Here is a 22,170-nt window from a genome sequence, read left to right as displayed (position 1 = left end):
AACGCGTCGGTACTCGGAAAAATCTCCCGTCAAAATCATAAGCTCAGTCCCACCTCAATCCTAACTCCCCTCCCCCCCCATGGAAGAAAAGACTTAACATATCGTTTTAAGGAATCGGTCGCGTCAAATATAACGCAATCCCTTTGATCATTGTATATAGGTAAATGTTAATTTTTTCTGAATATCTGAGAGAAAATTAAGTAACAGTCTTCGTTCTCCATTGTTGGACTAGATCTTTAGAGTTGTTACGTGGAGCCATGTTTCCCACTGAACTTTGAATTATTTGACGCTATACAATCGGGACGGTTAGAGTAGAAATTCTTTTCTTTTCTTGCTCCATGTTTTTCTGTACATTTTCAATCTTCTGGAGCGTTCATTGTACATACAAAGTAAGTATTTTTCATTAATGTTTATTGTATTAGTCAGTATTTGAACTTTAAGGCATATTATACTAAGTATGCTTAATTTAGGCCTACCCGATAGGATCTAAATTAGGGTTAAAAATTAATTTTATTATTTTGTTTTAGGCAAATTAATGAAATAATTATCATATAGAAGAAGTGAGTAAGACAAACTAGCTGATTACACATTAGGTAAATTTAGGACTAGGGTGAAACAATAAGATTTCCTCCCATGCGAGCCCCGAAACAGGATTAATTTTTATCAAAGTTGTATCAGAAGTAAATTAGGGCGAAGTAAGCGCAATGTATTTTCAGCTATTCTAATTGGCCTAATTTAACACGTGACGAATTTTTTTATCGCCAACCAATGAGCAGTAACCTCTATTTTTGGTTATGCTTTACAATCTCCCGTGACTCTCATTGGTTTCAGCCAATGAGAAATCAGGATTTACTTGTAGTTTCGAGTGTTATTTAATCTCTAGATATACGACACAGCGTTCTTTTAGTTCCTGGACCTCCTCGAGAGGAGACACGTTGATTTTCGCGCTCCGTACGCCGCCCTCTCGACTCTATTTACAGGCAAAGGCTTAAGGATTTCCGTAAAAGTAAGTGACTTTATTATTATTTTACTGTACAGGAAAATTAGGCCTTGTTTAAATTGAAAATGTAGCGTATTTTAAGTAAATAGACTTAGATTCTAACCAAATAGTCTTAGAGTCTAACCAGAAAATTACGCTTAGCATGTAGGCTTCGTGAGAAATTTAGGCTTACCATATAGCGTTAGTGCAAAAATTATACTTTGCAAGTTTCATTTTAAACTATAGAAATTATTTTATCTACAGCCACTATGGACATCGAAGCGTTTCGACTTGAAACATTTCGTTACTGGAGAAACCCTAATGTTACCAAAGAACAGCTCGCAGCCGCTGGATTCTACTATATTCAACAAGACGACGCAGTCAGATGCTACAAATGCCATGGCGTATTAGAAGGATGGAAATCAGGAGACGTACCAGAATAGGAACATGCTAAATTTTTTCCCAACTGTCCGGCTAGGGATAATTCACCATCTGAAAAAAAGTATCTCTCGCAAGAATGGGACATTCCACCTACGCCAAAAGCAACTACTGTCATCGATAAAAGCTTCTCACCTGTACCTGAAGAAGAAGACGACGTTTGTGACTGTCCCTCGTATGTCAGACGATACTGCTGTTAGACACTACAAATACGTAAGTTAAAACTTTAAATTTGGGGATGGGTGGAAAAAATTAGACACTATAATAATACTGGACCTTTTAGCTTTAATGTAATGTTAAACTCCCATTGAGATTCCCCTAAAAAGAAACAATTTGCGGTCCAATTTTGGGTACATGAAGTATTTCGGTGAGGTAAAACTAATTCTGGCAAACTGCTGCGATTTATAGCGAATGGGTATATTGATAAAATACGATTTAAACGCGTTATTTATATTGTCGGTCTAATATTAGAACCTGTTTAACGCTATCATGTAATTAAAATTAAAATAAAATTATAAATGTATATTTCTTGTTTTTAATTGCTTATTGCCTAGAGATTAGAAATTAAGGGGTTCGGAAGCGATAGTGGAAATTATGGTTAACGAGGGAGGGGAAGGAGTAAGAGTAGAGAGGGGTAAATTCCATCCTCCAGAAATCTGCGCGATTAAAACAAATTCTGGAGAATGGGGAATGGGGAAAAGCAGAGAGAAAATCTTGGCGATTACCGTTCAGCGAATGGGGAGAGGAGAGGAAAAAAGGGGGAAGGAAGCAGAGAGAAAATCTTGGCTGTTACCGTTCCGCAAATGAGATATGTAGAGAGGGGTAAATTCCATCCTCCAGAAATCTACGCTAGGAAAAATCTTGGAGATTATATTTCGGTGAATGGGGAGAGGAAGCAGAGATAATCTTGGCGATTACCGTTCAGCGAATGGGGAGAGGAAAAAGGGGGAAGGAAGCAGAGAGAAAATCTTGGCAGTTACCGTTCCGCAAATGAGATAAGATATCAGATTCATTATCTCATTTGCGGAACGTTAACATCTTTCTCTGGTTTATTTCTTTCGGTTTATGTTTATTCGCACTCCTTGAAACGCGAGCAAAATGTTAAATACCTTAAGAAAGCTTCAAACACCGACTTTTTCTTTTTGGATCTCAGTCAGAAAATTATTGTCAGATAATTTATTTATTGAAGGACTTCGGTAGTTGCCCGATCAGAAAAGTTGATATGTCCATCAAAACGAATAAAACGTTTCTTATCTAATATATTTCTCCTAAAGTTTGTGTGTCTGTTGGTCTGTCTTTCTGATATTATCGTTATAGGTTTAAACGTCATTTGCCTTAACTTGGCCAAATTTTGCACACTTGTTTTAATGAATAAAGGTTAAGAAACCGTGCTATTTATATGTCCACTATTCGGAACTGAGGCTCGAGGGCTCTCGGTTTTGGTCTCGGAGGTCCCTCAGAATTCCATTTATTATTTTTTTCATTGAAGATAGGTAATATGATATAATTTAAACCAGTGAAATTCGTTATAATACATATCTATTTTTAAATCGAGACATCATGGTTTTAAATATTTATTGCGTGTCTCAATATATTTGTCATTCTTTACTTTCTTTTTAAGAATAGTTTTATTTTTTGAAAGAAATTTCCAACTTGCAAACGTTTAATTTCTTAATGGTCGATTCCATAACATTCTATATGATTTGTGCTACCACGACAAGGCGCGGTTTTCAAAGCTCTGGCCGCATGTTCGAGCGCAGGCTATACAGTCGGGTATTTCATTTTGGAAACAGGTTTTACAGGCCCTACTTTATTGTCGATAAATTTGAACATAACTCCAAAGCCGACTTAATTGTACCTCGAACAACAAACTTTATGCAATTGTCAACATATTACCGATCCATTAAGTTTTCCATTACTGTGTAACCGTGTATATATTTATACATTTTCTAAATGTGTTAATATCCAATGCGCACGCTAATGGCTCGATATTCTAACAGTTTCAAATAGATTTTTCCAATACACTTATACAACCTTAGTGCCCAAAAGTTGAGTAGTACTTAAGATTGCATTCGGCATTTCAAAACAAGGATTATTATTGATACGATTCTTTTAAGCATTAATTAGTGAACATAATGCATATTTAAAATGACTTTTTTATTAATTGTTAAATTGCATTGTTTCTACACTTATCTATATTAATGCCACTGATAATTTCGATGATATTTCCTTTTTCATTTATTTCCTATTTTAACCACTTGTGCAAATCTTTTAAACAATTTATAGATTTGTTCCACAGACCATGAAGTTTAATCTATCTGGAAGTCCTCCGTTGCGTTTTGTGTCTACTGAGGTAATGTGCAAATTTTTATTGTCGTTAAAAAGGAATCACGCATTTTCGAGGGTCCAGGCCAGCACAAAATAGCTCAGAGTAGAGATATTGAAAGCAAATTAAACTTAAGTAACCTAAGAAAGGTTTAACATAGATTTTTTTAATTTGGTTTGTTAAACTGGATTTCATTTAAAATTTAGAAAAACGTTAGCTTCTAGAAGATTGAGAACTTGCAAAATTAATTCCACGAACCAGGAAATGGAGAATAGGGGAAAACAGCCCTAGTGATATGGGGATACAAAACTAAGCTAATAATAAAATAAGTAATACAATTTTCTACTTAGTAATATATGGTTGAGTTTCACGAAGAAAATAACGTTGAATCTTATCGACCATCACTAAAAATTAAAAATACTTTAATATGCAAAACACCGAAGGGATCCAAATGGGGTTTTCAATTAAGAACATTAAATGCAGTAAGACTCCGTCTTAACTAGAGTGGTCCGTTTGCGATCCCGAATATCCTTTGCTACGCTATTATGAGGGACAACGTTATAGCGAAATAAATTAACACAAGTTAGCAAGCATTCCAGAGGATTTATACTGACTCCAAAACTATAACAAAAATAAATACGTATTTAAACCGAAATTTTATAACCGCTTCAGCGTTTGCTTATTTATCTGTAGTAAAGTTCAAAAGAGTTCGTTGAAAATTACGTCAAACACGTAACTTTCATACCGTATTTAAAGCCGAGGTCACCCGCCTCATTGTTTCAAATATGAGAAAAATATTGTAAACATTCGACTTATTCCTTTAAATTTCCACGGCAAGTTAAAATCAGGAAAATATAGATATTGTAAAACTCCATGAAAAAGATGTTTTTAAATAAAGGTTGAAATCCTTTAATACAGTTTTCTGGAGCTTTCACACAAAATAAGGAAAAAAATAAATAAATCATGTTTCGGGCAGAGCTAGTATTCAGCTTCTTATACTACTCTTTTTAAACTTATAGTTATGTAAATAATTTTATTTTATCGAGGGTCAAATCTCTTACCGTCACCACCGTGAAGGCATATCTTGCGATTTTCAAAACTATACAATAAGAATTACTAAGTTTAGAAACTGAAATAAATCAATTGATACTGGAAATAACAACAATCCAAAATACCTAGTTTGAAAAATGCCTGGTATAGCCTCATTAGAAGGATATTTAATTGAGCTTTTGGTTTCTTTCAGATTCCTTTTTATGGCACATTTTTAGGGATAAAACCTTTAAACGTCATAGGACATTTTAAGACGGTCATTGAGACAGTACTGGAGAAAGTAAACTGGAAGTAAGGGAATATTAAGAAACGAATAACGACAACAAATGATTGAACGGATCTGTTTACCAATACGAGTCCAACATAGAGTTTACCTTTAAGACCAAAAAGCTCTTTTAGGGCGTTTTACCACATCTTAAATAACTGTATTAACTTTAGCCGCCAAAGCCTTTATACGTGTAGCTTTTATGTTTCCCTCAATTCAAGTTACTTATAGATGCATCAAACTTATGTTGCTTTCAAAGAACACGCGGGTAAAATAGTCTTTGCCCAATTGGGACGTTGTGTTTTGGTAAAAAATTGAAATGTTAAATCATATCATATAATTAGTAAGAAAGCTTCATTCGCTTCCTATGATAAAATTCAATGTAAAACAGAACATAATTTATTGTGGTTTGATTTGTTCGTAAACAATACTAAACTCAAAAACATTTTTCGTTGCCATGGCAAAACCGTTTGCCCATTGAATAAAATCCCCTTAGGATTTTTCAAGTTACATGAAGGTCTACCAATCCCCCGAGTTTGAAAAAAATCGGTGTGTAACACCTCGGGTAGTCTCCTTGTCTGTTAAACCCTGAAGTATATGGATTCATAAAAAATATAACTAGTATATATTTATTTATGACTTTTAGGGGCTTAACTATAACGTATACTAATTTTAAATTTATGAAGGAATGTCTCAAATAAACGTTTCATCCGTTTTTAAAAAGCAGAGAAAACACGTTGACCCCCCTTTTATCGTTAATCCTCAGATAAAATCTATCCGTCTTATATTATAAATGATCTGTCATTTAATTTCAAATTATTGAGTGTTGGGAATTTTCGTCAAAGAGCCGCTCAGCTCATTCACCGCTCACACTCGCAAGCATAATATCCGCTCACGCTCACGCATTTTTGAGCGGTAAAATCAGTGATCCTTTATTTCCACTCTTTTTTGAGCGGCTAAATAAGCGGTCCTCCCTTTCCGCTCTTTTTTGAGCGGTAAAATCAGTGATCCTTTCTTTCCGCTCTTTTTTGAGCGGCAAAATAAGCGCTCCTCTTATTTACGTTTCGCGATCTTTTTAAAAAAGCAAATTTCACTCATAAGGACAAAAGCGCTCACAATGAGAAGAGCGCTCCCCATCACTGCATAAGTTGTTAGTTTGAGCGGTTAAATAAGCGATCCTCTCTTTCCGCCCTTTTTTGAGCGTTAAAATAAGTGTTCATAATTTTCCGCTCTTTTTTGTGAGGTAAAATAAGCGCTCCTCTCTTTCCGCTCTTTTTGAGCGGTAAAATAAGTGCTCTTTTATGTCCGCTCTTTTTGGAGCGGTAAAAAGTGCTCTTCTCTTTTCGCTCTTTTTGAGCGATGAAATTGGCGCACCTCTCATTATCGTCTCGAACTCTTTTAAAAAACATTTTGCCGAGTAATACATTGAAGTACTTAGAACAAAAAGAAAGACATATTTTACGGCCTCGTCGCTACTCTTGTGCTAGTTTTCAATAGTAATCTTAACAAAGTGGTAACATCCACTACCTTATCTGAATAATATAAAAGATGAATTAAATTTTTATTAATTAAAAATTAATTAATTTCCATTAATTTTGAAACCAAATTATCTAAGGATTTGTGATTTTCCTTAGTTACGAAGGAATAATAACCGCTAACCGCATGCATTTCGGAGAGGTACTTGGTCCTGGAAATGGAACCGGCATCTTTGGATTTTTAGTCAGAAATGTACGTGAAAGGTACACGGTATGTTGAGTACATCGTTAACGATTTTGCTAATGACTAGGAGTCCGACGTTGGAATGTCGCTGGTAGAACCGACCCCGAACGATTTCAAATACGTCGACTACACGAACCTCATGCAACAAGATGATTGGAGTATTTTATCCTCGAGCGACGCAACTTACGTTAAGTCAACAGCCTTTGGGCTTGCTTCTATTTACTCGAACAAAGTGAGTGCGAGCGTACAATGACTTCTCGGGCCGATGAAGGCAATTCTTAAATTTTCGTAATGAATGTGAAATTTGTTAAGAAGATACAGCTTCCTGTATTTGTTAAATTCGACCGTGACCCCATAGTTAAAATAACTTATTACATTATTATCGCAAAATAACGATTAACGACCCCTTCTAAAGCTTTTTCCGCTCAAATAAGAGTATTCATGGAATTTTTAATAGAACTTAATTTCCAATATTTTCCTGACGTATAAACAATTTTACCTTTGATCTGGCCTATATACCTCAATTGTAGGTCATGAATTCTGGAATTTTTGAAATTATCACAATGGTATTTCAAACAAAAATAGCTGATCACAAACAGTGGCGTAGCCAGGATTTTGCTTCGGGGATAGGGCACATCATTGAACGTACGACCATACGTTTCGGGGGGAGGCGTGTGCCACCAGTGCTCCCCCCTGGCTACGCCACTGGTCAAAAAATATCGAAAGCTATTGCGTGACAAGTGAAAGAGTTCTTTGTACTATTGGCCTTCTTGTAGATTTCCTAAATTCAAAAGTTAAGCCAATCAAGGGTGACGATTAAATTAAGATAGAGAATGCTTTTTCAGTACAGAACAATACAAACTGATATTTTTGTCAACTTAAAATAAATATTTTTCTGTTTTAAGCTCTTTCTTGTGGGATGAGGTAAAATCCAAAATGTATATCTCGATTACTCTGAATAGTACTCAGTAATTTTGAGTGATTCTTATGTAGTTGAAATTCAGGATTCCAAAAATGCCCGACCATTCGACCTACGATCGAAGTATATAGGTGAGGTCAAAGGTCAAATTTGCTAACCGTCCGGAAAATAGTGTAAATTAAGTGACATAATAAAGTTGTATAGATAGTCTAATTTAAATGAGAACAAGCTTTTAAACGAGCCTTCAATTGGCATTTTGCGATAATTTTTAAATTAGTTATTTTAAAAACGAGCTAGGGGGTCACGGTCGAATTTTGAAAATCGAGGCATGCTGTATCTCCAAGATGGATTGTCTAATCATAATGATTATAAACCCTATATGCAAATTTTGAGGAAAAACTTAAGGATTAGTGTTTACAGCGTTGGGCGATTTGTCGTGGAATGACCCTTAATAAAAATATTATTATAAACTGATCAATTTATACCTTGAAAATGCTGATCTCGTCCTTTAAAATTTGTTATATTTAAATTTAAGAATTCAACTTAAGGATACCATAGTGTACGATATTTTGTTTTATTTTACAGCAATACTGTATTAATCTGTAACTACTAATATTTATTTTTGGTTTTCATTTGGATTTTATTTTATTAGACCTCGCGCGATTTAAGCGTTAGTAACATTTATGATAAATTATAAAAAAAATCTTTCTAGCCTTTAATTAAATGTCTTTTTGTGAAAGTAATGGAGGATCCGTTGGTTTTAATAAATGACGTAACGCAAACAACTGAATTTAATGCAAAGTATGATCGTCGCCGATATCCACGGACAAACTTTGTAGAGCGCTTTTTACTGAACTTTTTAAGCTCATGTCAATAAAACGTCTTGTTTCCATTGTCATCAGCAACGTAGCTAGAGCATAGCAATGTTTCTTTGCCCAAAAGTATGGTTGTGTGTATCATTTTTTTTCAGTTCCGTTAACCCTAAAATCCCGCCAGTTATTGTCATAATTACGTCCTTAACCAAATCTCATATCCAATTATCTTAAATATCATATCAGAATTTTTTTAATATCAGATAAATATATCTTTCACTTTAGCTACTGTTTCACAACCACGTAGTTTGTTAGAAAAGTATCATAATATTAGACGTGTAAATATTTAAACAAATGAATTTTTTTATTGTAGTTGTGGCTTGTATTCGGATTTTTCCTTTCTTTTTTGCCCTTCATTTGGACTCTACTTCAAATTGGCTTAAGCAACACTAAAGGACGAATCACGAAAAAATTAGAAATATCTGACCTTTTAGGAAATGGTTTAAGGACTTTCGCTATAGCATTGGGTCAAGGTAATAAAACATGTTAAGCATAAATTTAAATTTATCTGCACACGAAAACTAAATATTTAGCTCGTGAAGTAGATAAACATATTTTAAATTTTTTATTGTTTTATTTTATGGAAACAACCTATTGCATATTGTTCAATAATGAAATAATCGACGAATATTTGTTAAGGAATTTTCTATAGCTTAGAGAAAATACTCATGTTTAATTTCAGAATTCAGCAAATGTAAATTTGTAAATAGTTTAGGTGAGCTTAAAAACGTCCAATATTCAGAAGATGAACTCGAAATGGATGGTGTAGATATTGAAATGTCATCGTTTCGCCACATCGATTTCTTGTCTGAAGTCATAGCTTTCATTTCTGGATTCAAATTGAAAAACACTAAACTCCTATAGTCTCTTGTGTTATAATTATAAAGATTTTTTTTCAAGATAGCCTTTAAATTTAATACCAAATAAAATTTGTGTATCCTTATTTTTTGAAAAAGTAATGAAAGTTATTTAATTGACTTTTGTCTTGACTAGGGGTTTCTTTACCTCCTCAATGTTTCGGATGTTTGCGATACCTCGTTTTAACTTGGATTTTTTCGACATGGTTACTTACGTCTTGCTTCAAAAATTTAATTTTATCCAAACTGACACGACCCCCCGATCTCATCCGTGTCGAGGACCTCGTGGACCTTTTTACCTTCCCAAACACTGAAATCTTATGCTTAAAAAATACGCCGTTTGAAAGGTACCTTCAGGTAATAAACAAATGCTTCTTCGTTTTTTAACAACTTCAATTAATATTTGGTATCGTTCTAAAACTAAAAACTTGAGATAATTACTAATTGTTCTAAATTTTAAACGTTAAATAGATTCGTGTGTTTGATATATAGCTCGTTTTGTTAATTACAAAGTGGTTTACCAACCCCAAATATTGTTGCATTTACTAGTGTACTTTCGCCTACTATCTTAATCACCTCAAATAAAGTCTGCTTGCTCTTTATAAATATCGGCAAAAACCGAATAACAATTTCGAGGTACACATCTCTTCACAACCTGGGCCATTTCTACCCTGGACAAGCTAAATGGAATTGGAAATTTTTCTGTAGTCGATAACTTTTAATAACTTTTTCATTGTTATTTTCAATTTTTTTTATTTCTCACTGATTCCATTATTTTCAGGATAAAAATAGCACGTGCAGCACATTTATAAATCCATTGGTAAACTGGTCAAATTTGAATTTCCCTAATGTTCGAAACACACGATAAAGATTTGTAAAAGAATTGATTAATGGAGCGCACCAATGAGATGCTACGACATCTGTTGTGAAGTTTAACTATTTACGTTATATTAACTAACACAATGTTGTTTTTTAATTAGCTTTAAACTATACCTTTTGATATTTCTAAATAAAATTTTTCATTACCAAATATATTTTATTTTCATAACAATCAAAACGAACACTTTTGATTTGAAACCGTGTATTTTTTCCAACTTGGTGTAACTAAGTTTAAATAATTTTTTGCCTCCTTAATTTTTAATAACTGCTTACGCTCATTCTACATTATCTATACGTTTAATTTTGATCAAATATTTACACTTAATTTTGATCAAATATTTACATTTAATTTGTATCAAATATTTACATTTAATTTTGATCAAATATTTACATTTAATTTTGATCAAATATTTACATTTAATTTTGATCAAATATTTACATTTAATTTTGATCAAATATTTACATTTAATTTTTATCAAATATTTACTTTTAATTTTGATCAAATATTTACTTTTAATTTTGATCAAATATTTACATTTAATTTTGATCAAATATTTATAATATAAGGTTTTTATAAATAACTTCTAAAGTTGTCTGATTAAAGCACGGTTGAAAATTCGTTCATATAAAACCCCAAACCGAAGAGGGTTTTTAAATAACCTTTTGGGTTTTATCCTGGTTTTTATTTACGGTGATATATCTTATCAGACTTCTGCTATGGACAAGTGAGTCGTACGCCCAAAAGGAATTCATTACAGTAAAACTAACGAACACAGTATACTATTTTAAACTCGCCTTTCCCTTTAACACATTTTCTGTAGACATTTTAAATACTTTTGTGTATCAAAAAATACTCAACGACATTTCATCCTATTTTGGGCAAATCACCATTATTTCCAAAGATTTTATAGACATTCAAATAATTTTTAAAAGGATTCTGAAAACCATTCTTTAGAATTGCCAATTGAAAGGGTAACAACTTTTGGTATATCCTAGAAATTTTCTTATTTTGCAAATCTTTCAATAATCTAACTTTAGAATTCAGACGGCCACACTGAAAATAAAGTATCAAGGCGAATAAATGAAAAGAATTCCATGAAGGGCCTCGAAAGTATCAATTTCGGTCATGTCTTCGAGAAAATACACCTAAATAATCTAATGACCGTAATATCTAAGCCATTTGTAGTCGAAGCTATACCTTATTTAATGAATTGCAATTTACGAAAAGAGCCACTTTACATTTCGGAACATCCAGTGATCAGCGTTCACAACAATTTTCCAATGAGGAAAGATCTGGGAAATCCTTACGCTCATATTTTCAAATACACGTAAGATAATTTTCTTTTTCTAGCTGACTTTTCAGTTTGAGTGATATTTTCGTAGTTATTTCAAAGATCCGCAAGCATGATGTTTGGGTTTTCCACCGACAGGAGAGTGAAGGCGAAAGTATTCACCAGCGAATTATTTAAGGAAACCAATGAGACAAAATAGATACCTTGAATGTTTTTTTGCTATTTCTAGTAAGAGTAATTGGTGAAAAAATAAACCACTTCAGTACTATTTACATCAGATACAATCTAACACTTGTTGAAAATCAACAAAAGAAAATTTCAATCTAAGCAATTTATATCTGATAGTAAATTGTGCCATCGATTCTACTTAAATGGTGCGCTTACCCCCTTTTGCCTTACCCCCATTTTGCAATACCCCTTATTTTGCCTTACCCCCTTCTTTCGCCCTAACCCCTTCTTTTGCCCTTACCCCTTATTTTGCCCTTGGCCCTTCTTTTGCCCTCCCCTTCTTTTGCCTTACCCCTTCTTTTGCCTTACCCCTTCTTTTGCCTTTACCCCCTTCTTTTGCCTTACCTCCCATTTTTCCTTAACCACCGTCTTTTGCCTTACCCCTTCTTTTGCCTTAACCCCCTTCTTTTGCTTTTACCCCCTTCTTTTGCCTTACCCCATTATTCTGCCTTTACCCTTTTCTTTAGCCTTACTGTCCTTATACCCTTTTTTTGCCTTACCCCATCTTTTGCCTTACCCCCTTTTGCCTTAACCCCCTTTTTGCCTTATCGCCTTCTTTTGCCTTTACCCCCTTCTTTTGTCTTATTCCCTTCTTTTGGCTTAATCCCTTCTTTTGCCTCACCCCCTTCTTTTGGCTTACTTTCTTCTTTGCCTTACCCCTCTGGCCTTATCCCCTTTTGGCTTACCCCCTTCTTTAGCCTTAACCCCTTCTTTTAACTTACCCTGCTTCTTTTGCCTTACGCCTTCTTTTCCCTTACCCCATTTCTTGTCTTACCCATCTGTCGCATTACCCCTTTCTTTGCCTTACCCCCTTATTTTGCCTTACTCCACCTCTTTTTCACTACCCCCCTTCTTTTGCCAAATGCAAAGCGGCCATATTGCTGGCTCATCGTATTAACAAAGTCATTATCCCTTAGTATAAATAAATGCATTATTGATGAAACTAAGCGACAAAACGATTTGTAATATTAATGGAAATCCAGGAAAATTAAACTGGAGATCAATTTCATTATGTGCAAATCACTAACTGGCGACTATAAAATAACAACACCATTTGAAAGACACAAACAATGAGCAATCCGGGCGGAAAAGCGTGAAGACACAGAACAACAACTAAGGCAAAAACCAAATTATCAAAAAAGAGTAGTAAAATCTAGGATGTTCTTTGAAAATAGCGTACAATTTATATCTCAAGATACGATTCCTAAACGGTTCTCTAGTGGTTTAAATATAAGGTGAACCAGAAATTTACAGAATAAATGATAATGTATCTTGAAAACGGATTTACAATTGAGTTTCTACTTTCAAAATCACCCTCAAAACGAAATTATATTATAATTTAGTGGGGTTGGGTAGAGAAGGATTAAATAAACTCCTAACACAGAGAAGGTCCTATTAAAACTTAGCATTATTATTAAAATTGTATTTTCGATTTATGTTCACCAGGATGGCCTGTTGACTGACGTTTTATTAATATAGCTACTGCTCGGAATTGTTTATTCATTGTCCACAATATTTCCGCTTTATTTAACAAAAGTTGGTAAATAAAATATAATTTTAACTTATTTAATTATGTTTTTTACGCAACCAAGCATTTATTTGAATTAAAATGGTATTTATTTAAATAATTGTTTGTTTTGTTTAAATAATAGGCTTATGTACTTTCAATTATTTAAACATTTTACAATTATTATTCAAATATTGGTTATTTAAATAAATACTATTTAAATATCGCCGAACTTATTTTATCCATGGATAAAAGTTAATCGAACGCCGACCTCTAAATATAGCTTGGTTTTCCTCAAAACGTTGATTATTTTTATCATATCACATTTCAGCTATTAAGTCACCTTTGATTTCATTATTTATATAGAATTCATTTTAATTTTTGGCAGAACGCAACAACTTTTCGAAAGCGGAATTATTTTGCCTTCGTTGCGACTCGCAATTTGGAAGGGTCGTGTTTGTTTCGAAGACGCCGAAGAAGCGAACGATTCGCAGCACCCAATACCACTCGCTCTGTCCAGTTTTGTTTTGTCATTCGAAATCTTCGTGACTGGCGTATGTTTGGCTCTGATGTCGTTCTTACTTTTAGAGTTTCCAAGTAAATTTATCAGCCACAAATACTTTAGAAGGTCAATCCTACCTACTCGAAGACGACGAAAATCAAAGTACAAAAGATCACAACTTTAGTACAGAGCTTTTAAAAAGGCTTTGTTTCGCACCAAAATATCAGCTCCACCATTTTCCCATTTGGAATCATTATATTAAGCAATCTCCTTCACCTTGTAGTTATTTTAGGCAATGTTATAATCCCACGAGCTTTTCGGAAAGTAATTAAAGGATGCTAATATTTTGCTACTTTTTAGGAAAGTAGATAAGAGCGTGAAACCTGCAGTGAAATAATAATAATTAATCCATAACATCGCTAGTTTCCAATGTACTCTATTTACAGTGGCGTAGCCAGGATTTTGTTTCGGGGGGGCACACCATTGAAAAAAAGTAAAAAATAAAAATATTTGTACGTACGACCATACGTTTCGGGGGGGGGCATGTGCCCCCTGTGCCCCCCTGGCTACGCCACTGTATTTTTATGTAGATCAGCTTAGCTTTACACAAAAACTTTTGCTAGTAGTTTAGAAAATAACCAAATTGGAAATTATATCTCTCTTAATTAAGCTCGGCGCAAGAACTTAATAACTTTTTATCAACAATCATGTTAAAGGGTTCGTACAGAACCTGGATAAGTCAGGGATCTGTCAAATGTAGGAAAAATGTCAGGGATAAGTCAGGGATCTGTCAAATGTAGGAAAAATGTCAGGGATAAGTCAGGGATTTAAATAATTTCGTTGAAAGTCAGGGATAAGTCAGGGATTTTAGTTAGTCAACCAAACCACACATTAACAAATAATTTTTATCTAAAATAATTAAAAAAATGTCATAAAATATAACCAGAAAGGTCAGGAATATGGGCAAAAATTGGTCAGGGATAACCTGGAAAAGTCAGGGATTTTAGATCAGAAAATTTCGTACGAACCCTGTGTAAGCTGTTTTGCCGGTTACAGTATATTCAAAATTGTGGGGCCCAGATTTAGTGCAAAAATTCGATATTAAAATAATCGCCAGAAGGCAACATGATGAGTAAAAGGCAAATTTTCCAATCATCAGCTTATTTGCGTTTTTTCATAATGAACAAACTTCTATTTATTATGAAAATACATTAAACAACGATATAATTCTACTCTCTTAAAAATGTGTTTTTGTGGTGTTACAATGGTGTTAAAAAGCTGTGAAGTCTCACTTTTATGACTTAAAAGATAGTCATGACCTCTCAAATCGGTGTAAAATGGTGTACACACCTTTACAACACTTGAGAGTTTCAGAAACATCATTTAGGGTAATGTTAAGGTGTAGAAAGGAATAATATTTCGAAAATATTTTCAAATCACAACTTTTGTTATATTTTTTAGGTCACCGTGTTTATTTAAATTGCATGGAAATTTAATACGTTAACTTAATTAAAAACAATATTAAGCAGTAAGCATGATTAAATTAAAAAAAAACATAATAAGGGTTTTCAAAAAAATAGATTTATTTTTATTAAAAGGGTAAATCAATAATGGCAGATAGCCTAAGATTAAAGTTAATTATATAAAACAAAATAAAGTCACGTCTAAAAGTGTATTTAAACATCTTTAATCAGGAGGTTTAAGGGTGTCATTAAGTAGTCTATGGCATTTGTTAAAAAGGTGTCATATACCCAGTGACGGGTGTATCGGTGACCGAATAGGAGTGTGTTTGTATTCCCTTATGGTGTTAAATCTGACATTTAAACCCTCACGTTTTTTTAAGAGTTTATAAACTCCAAAATAGTTATAAATATTTAAATTTAATCTCAATCGCTCTAAATTAATTTTGTAGAAGACACAAAATAAAATAAATAACGCGCGCTATCCTGAAGATAATCTTTTCGCGGTGCCCTAGTTGCCATGGTTACCGAAGGTTCTTTATAGATTCTAGCTTTGAAGAGGAAAAAGTTAAATTTAAAAATGGCATTACAAACTATTTGTTCAATATCTAGGTCGTAAAAATTACCTTTTCTATTGACTCCACGATTTTTGAAATTTTGGCCATGCGCAAGTAAAGATTTAGTACATAAAATTTATTAGTTCACGAGCTGGGATTGAACCCGCCTCCTTTTGCTGCGAGGAGAAAGTGCTAACCACTCCGCCACCCCACTATTAGTTGTATTTTCCAATGAAACCACAAATTTTAAATTAAGCTGTCCTCATTCTAAATACCTTCTGAAGTTAAACATTATAACCGCAACTTCCATTTCAATTTTAAATATACATATATAAATTAAGCTATTTCACTTTTATACGACTAACTTTGATCTAATATAAGACATTGCATCACTTCAGATGAAGTCAACAATTCAGTTGGCAAATTATCACCGATTGAAAAATCCACTTCAAAGCTCAAATTAAAGAAATGTTTTTAAGCGTAATAATCAGGTACCAAAATAATGTTTCAGATTGGTTAAACAAAAAAGTAAAACTAACTTATTTTGAATACTTATAAATTATGTTCACCGTATATATAACACCTGTATTGCTGCGGTAAAGACAAAATTAAAAGTTTCTTTTTATTCCATAAATATATTTATATTAATTGTAAATAAAATTGAATGTAAAATTCTCCAATGTTTGTGTTGTAAGTTTTATTTTTAAAAGGGCCAAGAAGTATATTTGGCTAGGTATACTGTATAACTAAAAATGAACTATCTTTAACTAAGATTTTGAAGGCGCAACTTTAGTCTTTGCTTTTGTGATTATGGATTATATTCGCATTCTACAGTGCAAGGAAGAAGCAACGAGGCGTGCGCTGTGTCTGCCCCCTTAGCTGTCTTCAAATCCGACATGTTTCATCCGGTTTAACACGAGGTGCTGCATTCTTATCATAATTTACTCCTCATATAAATTATCTCTCCGATAAGGATCTAATTAACTTTCCAGGCTTGATTCGTTTTTCAATGTGTTCGTATTCCCCCCTGACAACATTATATATAAAAGTAAAGGGTATTGACTTATTTTAAACCCATTATAATTGTAGGACAAATAATATCAATTTTTTTCACTCTTTGGTTTATTACTAAAATATATGTTTATAAATGAAATAGAAAAAACAAATTGCATTAATTTTTGGATTACAAAATGTTTCATTTTACACGAGTAAGACCTGTCCTTTAGTTTTCAAGGATTTGTGAAAATTTTACTTTTAAAATACAGTACCCCACAATTATTTAGAAAATCGCTTTCTGAAAATAATATTTAAAATTTAATTTGCCATAATATATTACATTTAACACGAAATGTTTCGAAAATACATTTCTAGGTAGGATTGTTTAGTAATTTACATTAATGTTCCTTCCAATAATGGCTGCAATTCCTCTGCTGATTGTACTAAAAATCCCAAAAGACTGCAAGATAGTTAATTGTTTAATAAGATAAATAAATTAGTAATCATTACAGTTGCTTGATCAGAATAATAATATATCAATTCAAATAAATACACAGTAAATTAAAAACAAAATTAAAATTTAAAAGTTAATTAAAAATTGGGTGTTTTAATTAAGAATTATGCTTGTAAACTGAAATTGACCCTAGCTTTTAATAAATTCCCTTGAAAATAAACTAAAATACCGTTATCGAAGTTTTATTTCATATCATGAAATCGCACTTACAGCACCGGCGATGGCATTGCGTTCCAGCCCACTCACTGACGTCACTGTCCTACTTAAATCCGCGATGAACACCAATAAGGCTATGCTGCTGAACAGACCAAAAATTGAGGTCACGATCTGAAAAGCGAAAAACTAAAAAAAATTATAAATATGACTTTAATATTAAGGAAACTACATATACAGGGTCTATAAAGTTATATCAATGTTTTTCTAGGCGACCACGTAAATCTTAAAGCAATGCTCGGATCAATTAATTCTAAGTTATTAAACGTATACAGGGTGTTCTTTTCTCGAAAAAGTATTTTTTTTTTCAAAAACTATGTTTTATAGAAAGTTGAAATTTTTACTGTACATTATACGTGCCGGGGGACACTTTCTACCAAAATTGCATCTTAATCGCAAAATATTTTCACGTTTTTTGAAAATTTAAATTTTAACCGCTAGGTGCTATAAGAAAATTGTCAATGAGAAAATTGTAGAGCGTCACCGAAAACGTACAAATAACATTGGCGCGAAAAAAGACGTATTTTTCACTGACAAAATACGACTTGAAAAAGTGACAAGTTGGGCAAGCTAAAATAACTTTTTTGAATTCAATTGGGAGAGTAGTGTAACTTTAGGAAAGTCAGAAATTTGTTAATCTGGTGTTTAATGCAATTTCAATTTGGGCGCTTGAATGTTAAGGTTGGTCTTGTTGGAAACCGGTTAATTGGTCCAGTATTCTTACCGCAAAATCTTAATGGCCAGAGTTATTTATATTTCTTGAGAAATGAGCTAGAACAACAACTTGACGAATTGCCGTTGGCGCAACGAGCAAGACTGTGGTTTCAGCAAGACGTTACCTAAACACCGAATTTCCACAACGATGGATAGGGAGAAATAGTCCCGTACAATGGCCAGCAAGGTCACCCGATCTGACTCCGTTGGATTTCTTTCTTTGGGGCTTCGTCAAGGACAAGGTGTACGCCACTCTGGTTGAGACCCTTGAAGAGCTGCGTCGACGAATAGTAAGCGCTTGCTGGGAAGTAACCCTGGAAATGATTCAAGCCGCCTTCGAAACTATGATTGTTCGCGCCCAAGCCTGCATAGCAGCCGAAGGTGGTATTTTCGTAACGTACTTATAAATTTTGTTTGTAAGTAGATAAATAAAATGTATCTTTGTTTTTTAAAAAAATTAACATAAAACCTTCTTCGCCATTGTCGCCTCGATTTTTCAGCGGTGTTTATTGCATTAAACACCAGATTAACAAATTTCTGACTTTCATAAAGTTACACTACACCCCCAATGGAATTCAAAAAGAGTTATTTTAGGTTGCCCAACTTGTCACTTTTTCAAGTCGTATTTTTTCAGTGAAAAAGACGTCTATTTTTTTCCCGCTAACGCTATTTGTACGTTTTCGGTGACTCTCTACAATTTTCTCATTGACAATTTTCTTAAGCACCTAGCGGTTAAAATTTAAATTTTCAAAAAACGTGAAAATATTTTTCGATTTAGATGCAATTTTGGTAGACAGTGTCCCCCGACACGTATAATGTACAGTACAAATTTTCACTTTCTAGAAAACATAGTCTTTGAAATTAATAACTTTTTCGAGAAAAAAAACACCCTGTATATACCATGGCTTTTTGATATTGACACGGTTAAAATATCGAATCATGAGAAATTCATAATACACTTTAAAAAATTATAATATTATAGAGAAAAGAAACTTTAACACATGAACGCCCGTGGAGATGATTCAATTCACACGAGACATTTATTTCCAAAAATAAATACCTTTGGAAATGAATCAGTTGGAAATATAACATACAAATTCACTCACATAGAATGGAAGGCTATAAGCGAAAGTTGTTAACACTTTTCGTCTAATTTTCGTGGCGTGAAATAAACAAGCTAGCCTACAGGTAATGTACACTATCTGGATAAAAAAGTAAGTTAATTTCTAAAAAATGTAAAAACAACACCATCGCTCTTCAGACTATATTTTTTCGCGCCTCGAAAACCAGCTGGACACTAAGGTTTATTGTTTCATGCGCATACATAGGGCCTTCCTCTATAGGTGAGTGCTTTATGGGAATTGTTTTAGAAATTATAGAGCAGAACGATTGAGCCGAGAGCTTTGATATACAGGGTGCTTTGAAAGGTTACGCAAACAATTTAAGGCGTTGTAGGGGGTGAGTTGAGAAGTATGCCTGTTTTCTTCCCCCATTTTCCTACGTTAAGTTAAAAGAGCGCCAGAGAGCTTCAAAGTATTGCCTACTAGCCCCTGGAGGTAGGCTGCAACAAGTGCAAAACCAAGCAGCTGGGAAATGCGAACATTAAGATTTGGGTTCGTGTGATAGGTAAAACCGGACTTTGTAAACAATTCGAGGTAACCAGCGTAAAAAAGTAAACTTAAACAGTATTTAAATTAAAAAACAGGCATGCTTCTCAACTCACCCCCCCACAACTTCTTAAAATTTTTGTATAACCCTTTGAAACACCCTGTATATGAAGAAATGCTTTATTAATTATCATTCTCCGTATTTCAAATAATTTAAATAAGTAATACGTGTGACTAGTAATATAAAATATAATACTAAGGCCTTTAAAAATATTAAAAAAAATAATTTGAAGGTCGAAATGAAATATAAAATTTCTATTGTTTCTAGTCTAATATCTATTGATCGAAATAAACTTAAACCCCAAGCGACTAATCTAGTATAGTTTCTGATAACCATGACTGTTAAATTATTTCCAAATTTTAAACAGAACCCATAAATGCACATTGTAGTTGCATTCAACAAAACTATTGTATTTTAAAATATAAACATAAATACAGAATATAAACGCTTACTAAATGTAAAGCCGTATTAAAAAATATCGCTAAAATGTTTTCAGGATGTTCATGAATTTTAAAACCAGTACGACATAAATGGAATAAAGGATGAACTTACAAATTTCGTAGCAGCTATTTCGCTGGTGTCTTCGTCGAGAATTGAGGTGACAACCAGCAGGGAGTCGAACGTGGCCGTCATGCAGGCCGTCACGAAAAGAGCAAGCCCGCTGCTGACGGTCACGATAATCCAATTCCCCGGAGTAATTGCATTCGAGTAGAAGACTACAGAATTGCTTATGAAGTATCCGACGGTCGCTATAATCACGTACGATATTATCTAAATTAATATCAAATTTAATTAAATAAATAATAAAAGTAAGATTTAAATGCAATGAAAAAAAACCCTTATTTTTGGTTTTAAGATTGATTGGCTGTTTATAACAAAGAAGTTCATATGAAAATGTTGTAATTAATTGATTTTAAATTTCCAAGTATTGCAATTAACCAAATAACTAAAATTTTGATTCGGCACAATGGTTATTTCTGATTGAGCGTTATTTATCATGCGGACGTCTATTAAAAATTTCAGTTTTGTCATATGAAACCGAATATATACTAACGATATTTAATATTTTTAAATCTTTATACGAAATGTATAAAAATAGTACCTACGCTTTGTAAATATGGTACTAACCTAGCTTATAACTCAGTGTTAATGGACTAAACTAATTGCTCGACCCTGTAAGGAAATTAAAGCAAATCAAAATTTCACCTTCACTGTTAATATAATATAACGTTCAGTTAACAAATTGAATATTGTATACGCCAAATAGATGCAGAACATAAATCAAATCGAGTTTCGGAACTAGGTTCGGTTTTAAATTTAATTTACAACAATAACGTTTAGTCAATATTGCAATCTTACCATATTTGTGACCACCATTTGACCAATTTTGGAGTAAAGAAAATGATTTTGTTCCGGTCCGAACCTCATTTTGCCAGGAAAAAAATGTTATTTATAAAATTGGTAATTAAACTTTAAAAGAGGAATGGACGACCTAAATGAATGTATTTGATGAAAGTTCCGCTACCTTCGAGAAAATTGAATGAACATTTTCTAAAGCTGAAACGATGTCGGATTTTGCTCTTCCTCCTTTAGTGAGCTAAACATAGATTTGGCAAAAGTACAAGAGAGAGAGAGAGAGAGAGAGCGAGAGAGGAGAGAGGGTGAGATAAAATTTATCCTCCCATGTTCTAGAGGAGGAATTATTTCTGGCTAGTGAGAAAGATCTTTACGTCCGTTTTACGTAATTGTGATAACTGTATATCTAACAAGGATATCAAATAGCAAAACAACCTGAGATTGCTTATGCGATTTCACCTACAACATACAATTATTTATACATATTTTTATAAGACTACAAAAAGATTTAAATCCATATGTATACATTCATAATCATTTGTGTTAAGAAATTATATGGAAATGTATATATATTAAAAAAAAATGCTTTTATCAAAGCAGTTGGAAGGTTGATTTAAGGGGGAGTAGTTGTGAACTATGAAGGCACAGATATTGGAAATGTGTTAGAATTAAAGAGTTATTTTTGGAATTATTTTAAAAAGCTAAATATATTTCTAAAATAATTTCCATCGATTTTACTCACCTTTTATATATTTTAAAACCCTTTCCTTAAATTTGAGCCTTGAAACTGTAACAATAAACTGAGAAAATTTTAAATTGTAAAGGAGTATGCGTGTTTAGTCTAATAAAAATATTTAAA

At 33.1% G+C, this 22,170-nt stretch overlaps 1 protein-coding gene across 3 annotated transcripts; it reads right to left on the bottom strand.

Annotated features, from left to right (window-relative positions):
* Positions 1-17,061: 17,061 nt before the first annotated feature.
* On the bottom strand, positions 17,062-21,490 carry LOC149939231 (uncharacterized). Of its 3 annotated transcripts, XM_090178444.1 has the most exons (5): positions 21,315-21,490; positions 20,508-20,726; positions 19,394-19,489; positions 17,571-17,702; positions 17,062-17,306 (listed from the first exon to the last, which is right to left on the bottom strand). In XM_090178444.1, the coding sequence occupies exons 1-5, from the start codon at positions 21,381-21,383 to the stop codon at positions 17,232-17,234; spliced, it is 591 nt and encodes a 196-aa protein (XP_090034570.1). In that variant the 5' UTR covers positions 21,384-21,490; the 3' UTR covers positions 17,062-17,231. The 3 variants fall into 3 exon arrangements, with proteins under 3 accessions (XP_090034570.1, XP_090034572.1, XP_090034571.1); XM_090178446.1 differs by lacking the exon at positions 19,394-19,489 and having other exon boundaries at positions 17,067-17,306; positions 17,571-17,687; XM_090178445.1 differs by lacking the exon at positions 19,394-19,489 and having other exon boundaries at positions 17,070-17,306.
* Between the last annotated feature and the right edge of the window lie 680 nt (positions 21,491-22,170).

This window comes from Leiobunum rupestre, chromosome 6 (genome assembly GCF_980474605.1).
Source record: "Leiobunum rupestre chromosome 6, qqLeiRupe1.1.hap1, whole genome shotgun sequence".
Taxonomy (NCBI): domain Eukaryota; kingdom Metazoa; phylum Arthropoda; class Arachnida; order Opiliones; family Sclerosomatidae; genus Leiobunum; species Leiobunum rupestre.
The sequence above is the reverse complement of the archived record's forward strand: the minus strand, read 5'-3'. Positions and strand labels throughout refer to the sequence as shown.

Coding starts and splice junctions, on each gene's coding strand:
- LOC149939231 (XM_090178444.1), bottom strand. CDS start 21,383: ATGAGGTTCGGACCGGAACAAAATCATTTTCTTTACTCCAAAATTGGT. Junction 20,727..21,314: donor AAATGGTGGTCACAAATATG/GTAAGATTGCAA, acceptor ATATTAATTTAG/ATAATATCGTACGTGATTAT. Junction 19,490..20,507: donor AAATAGCTGCTACGAAATTT/GTAAGTTCATCC, acceptor TTTTTTATCCAG/ATAGTGTACATTACCTGTAG.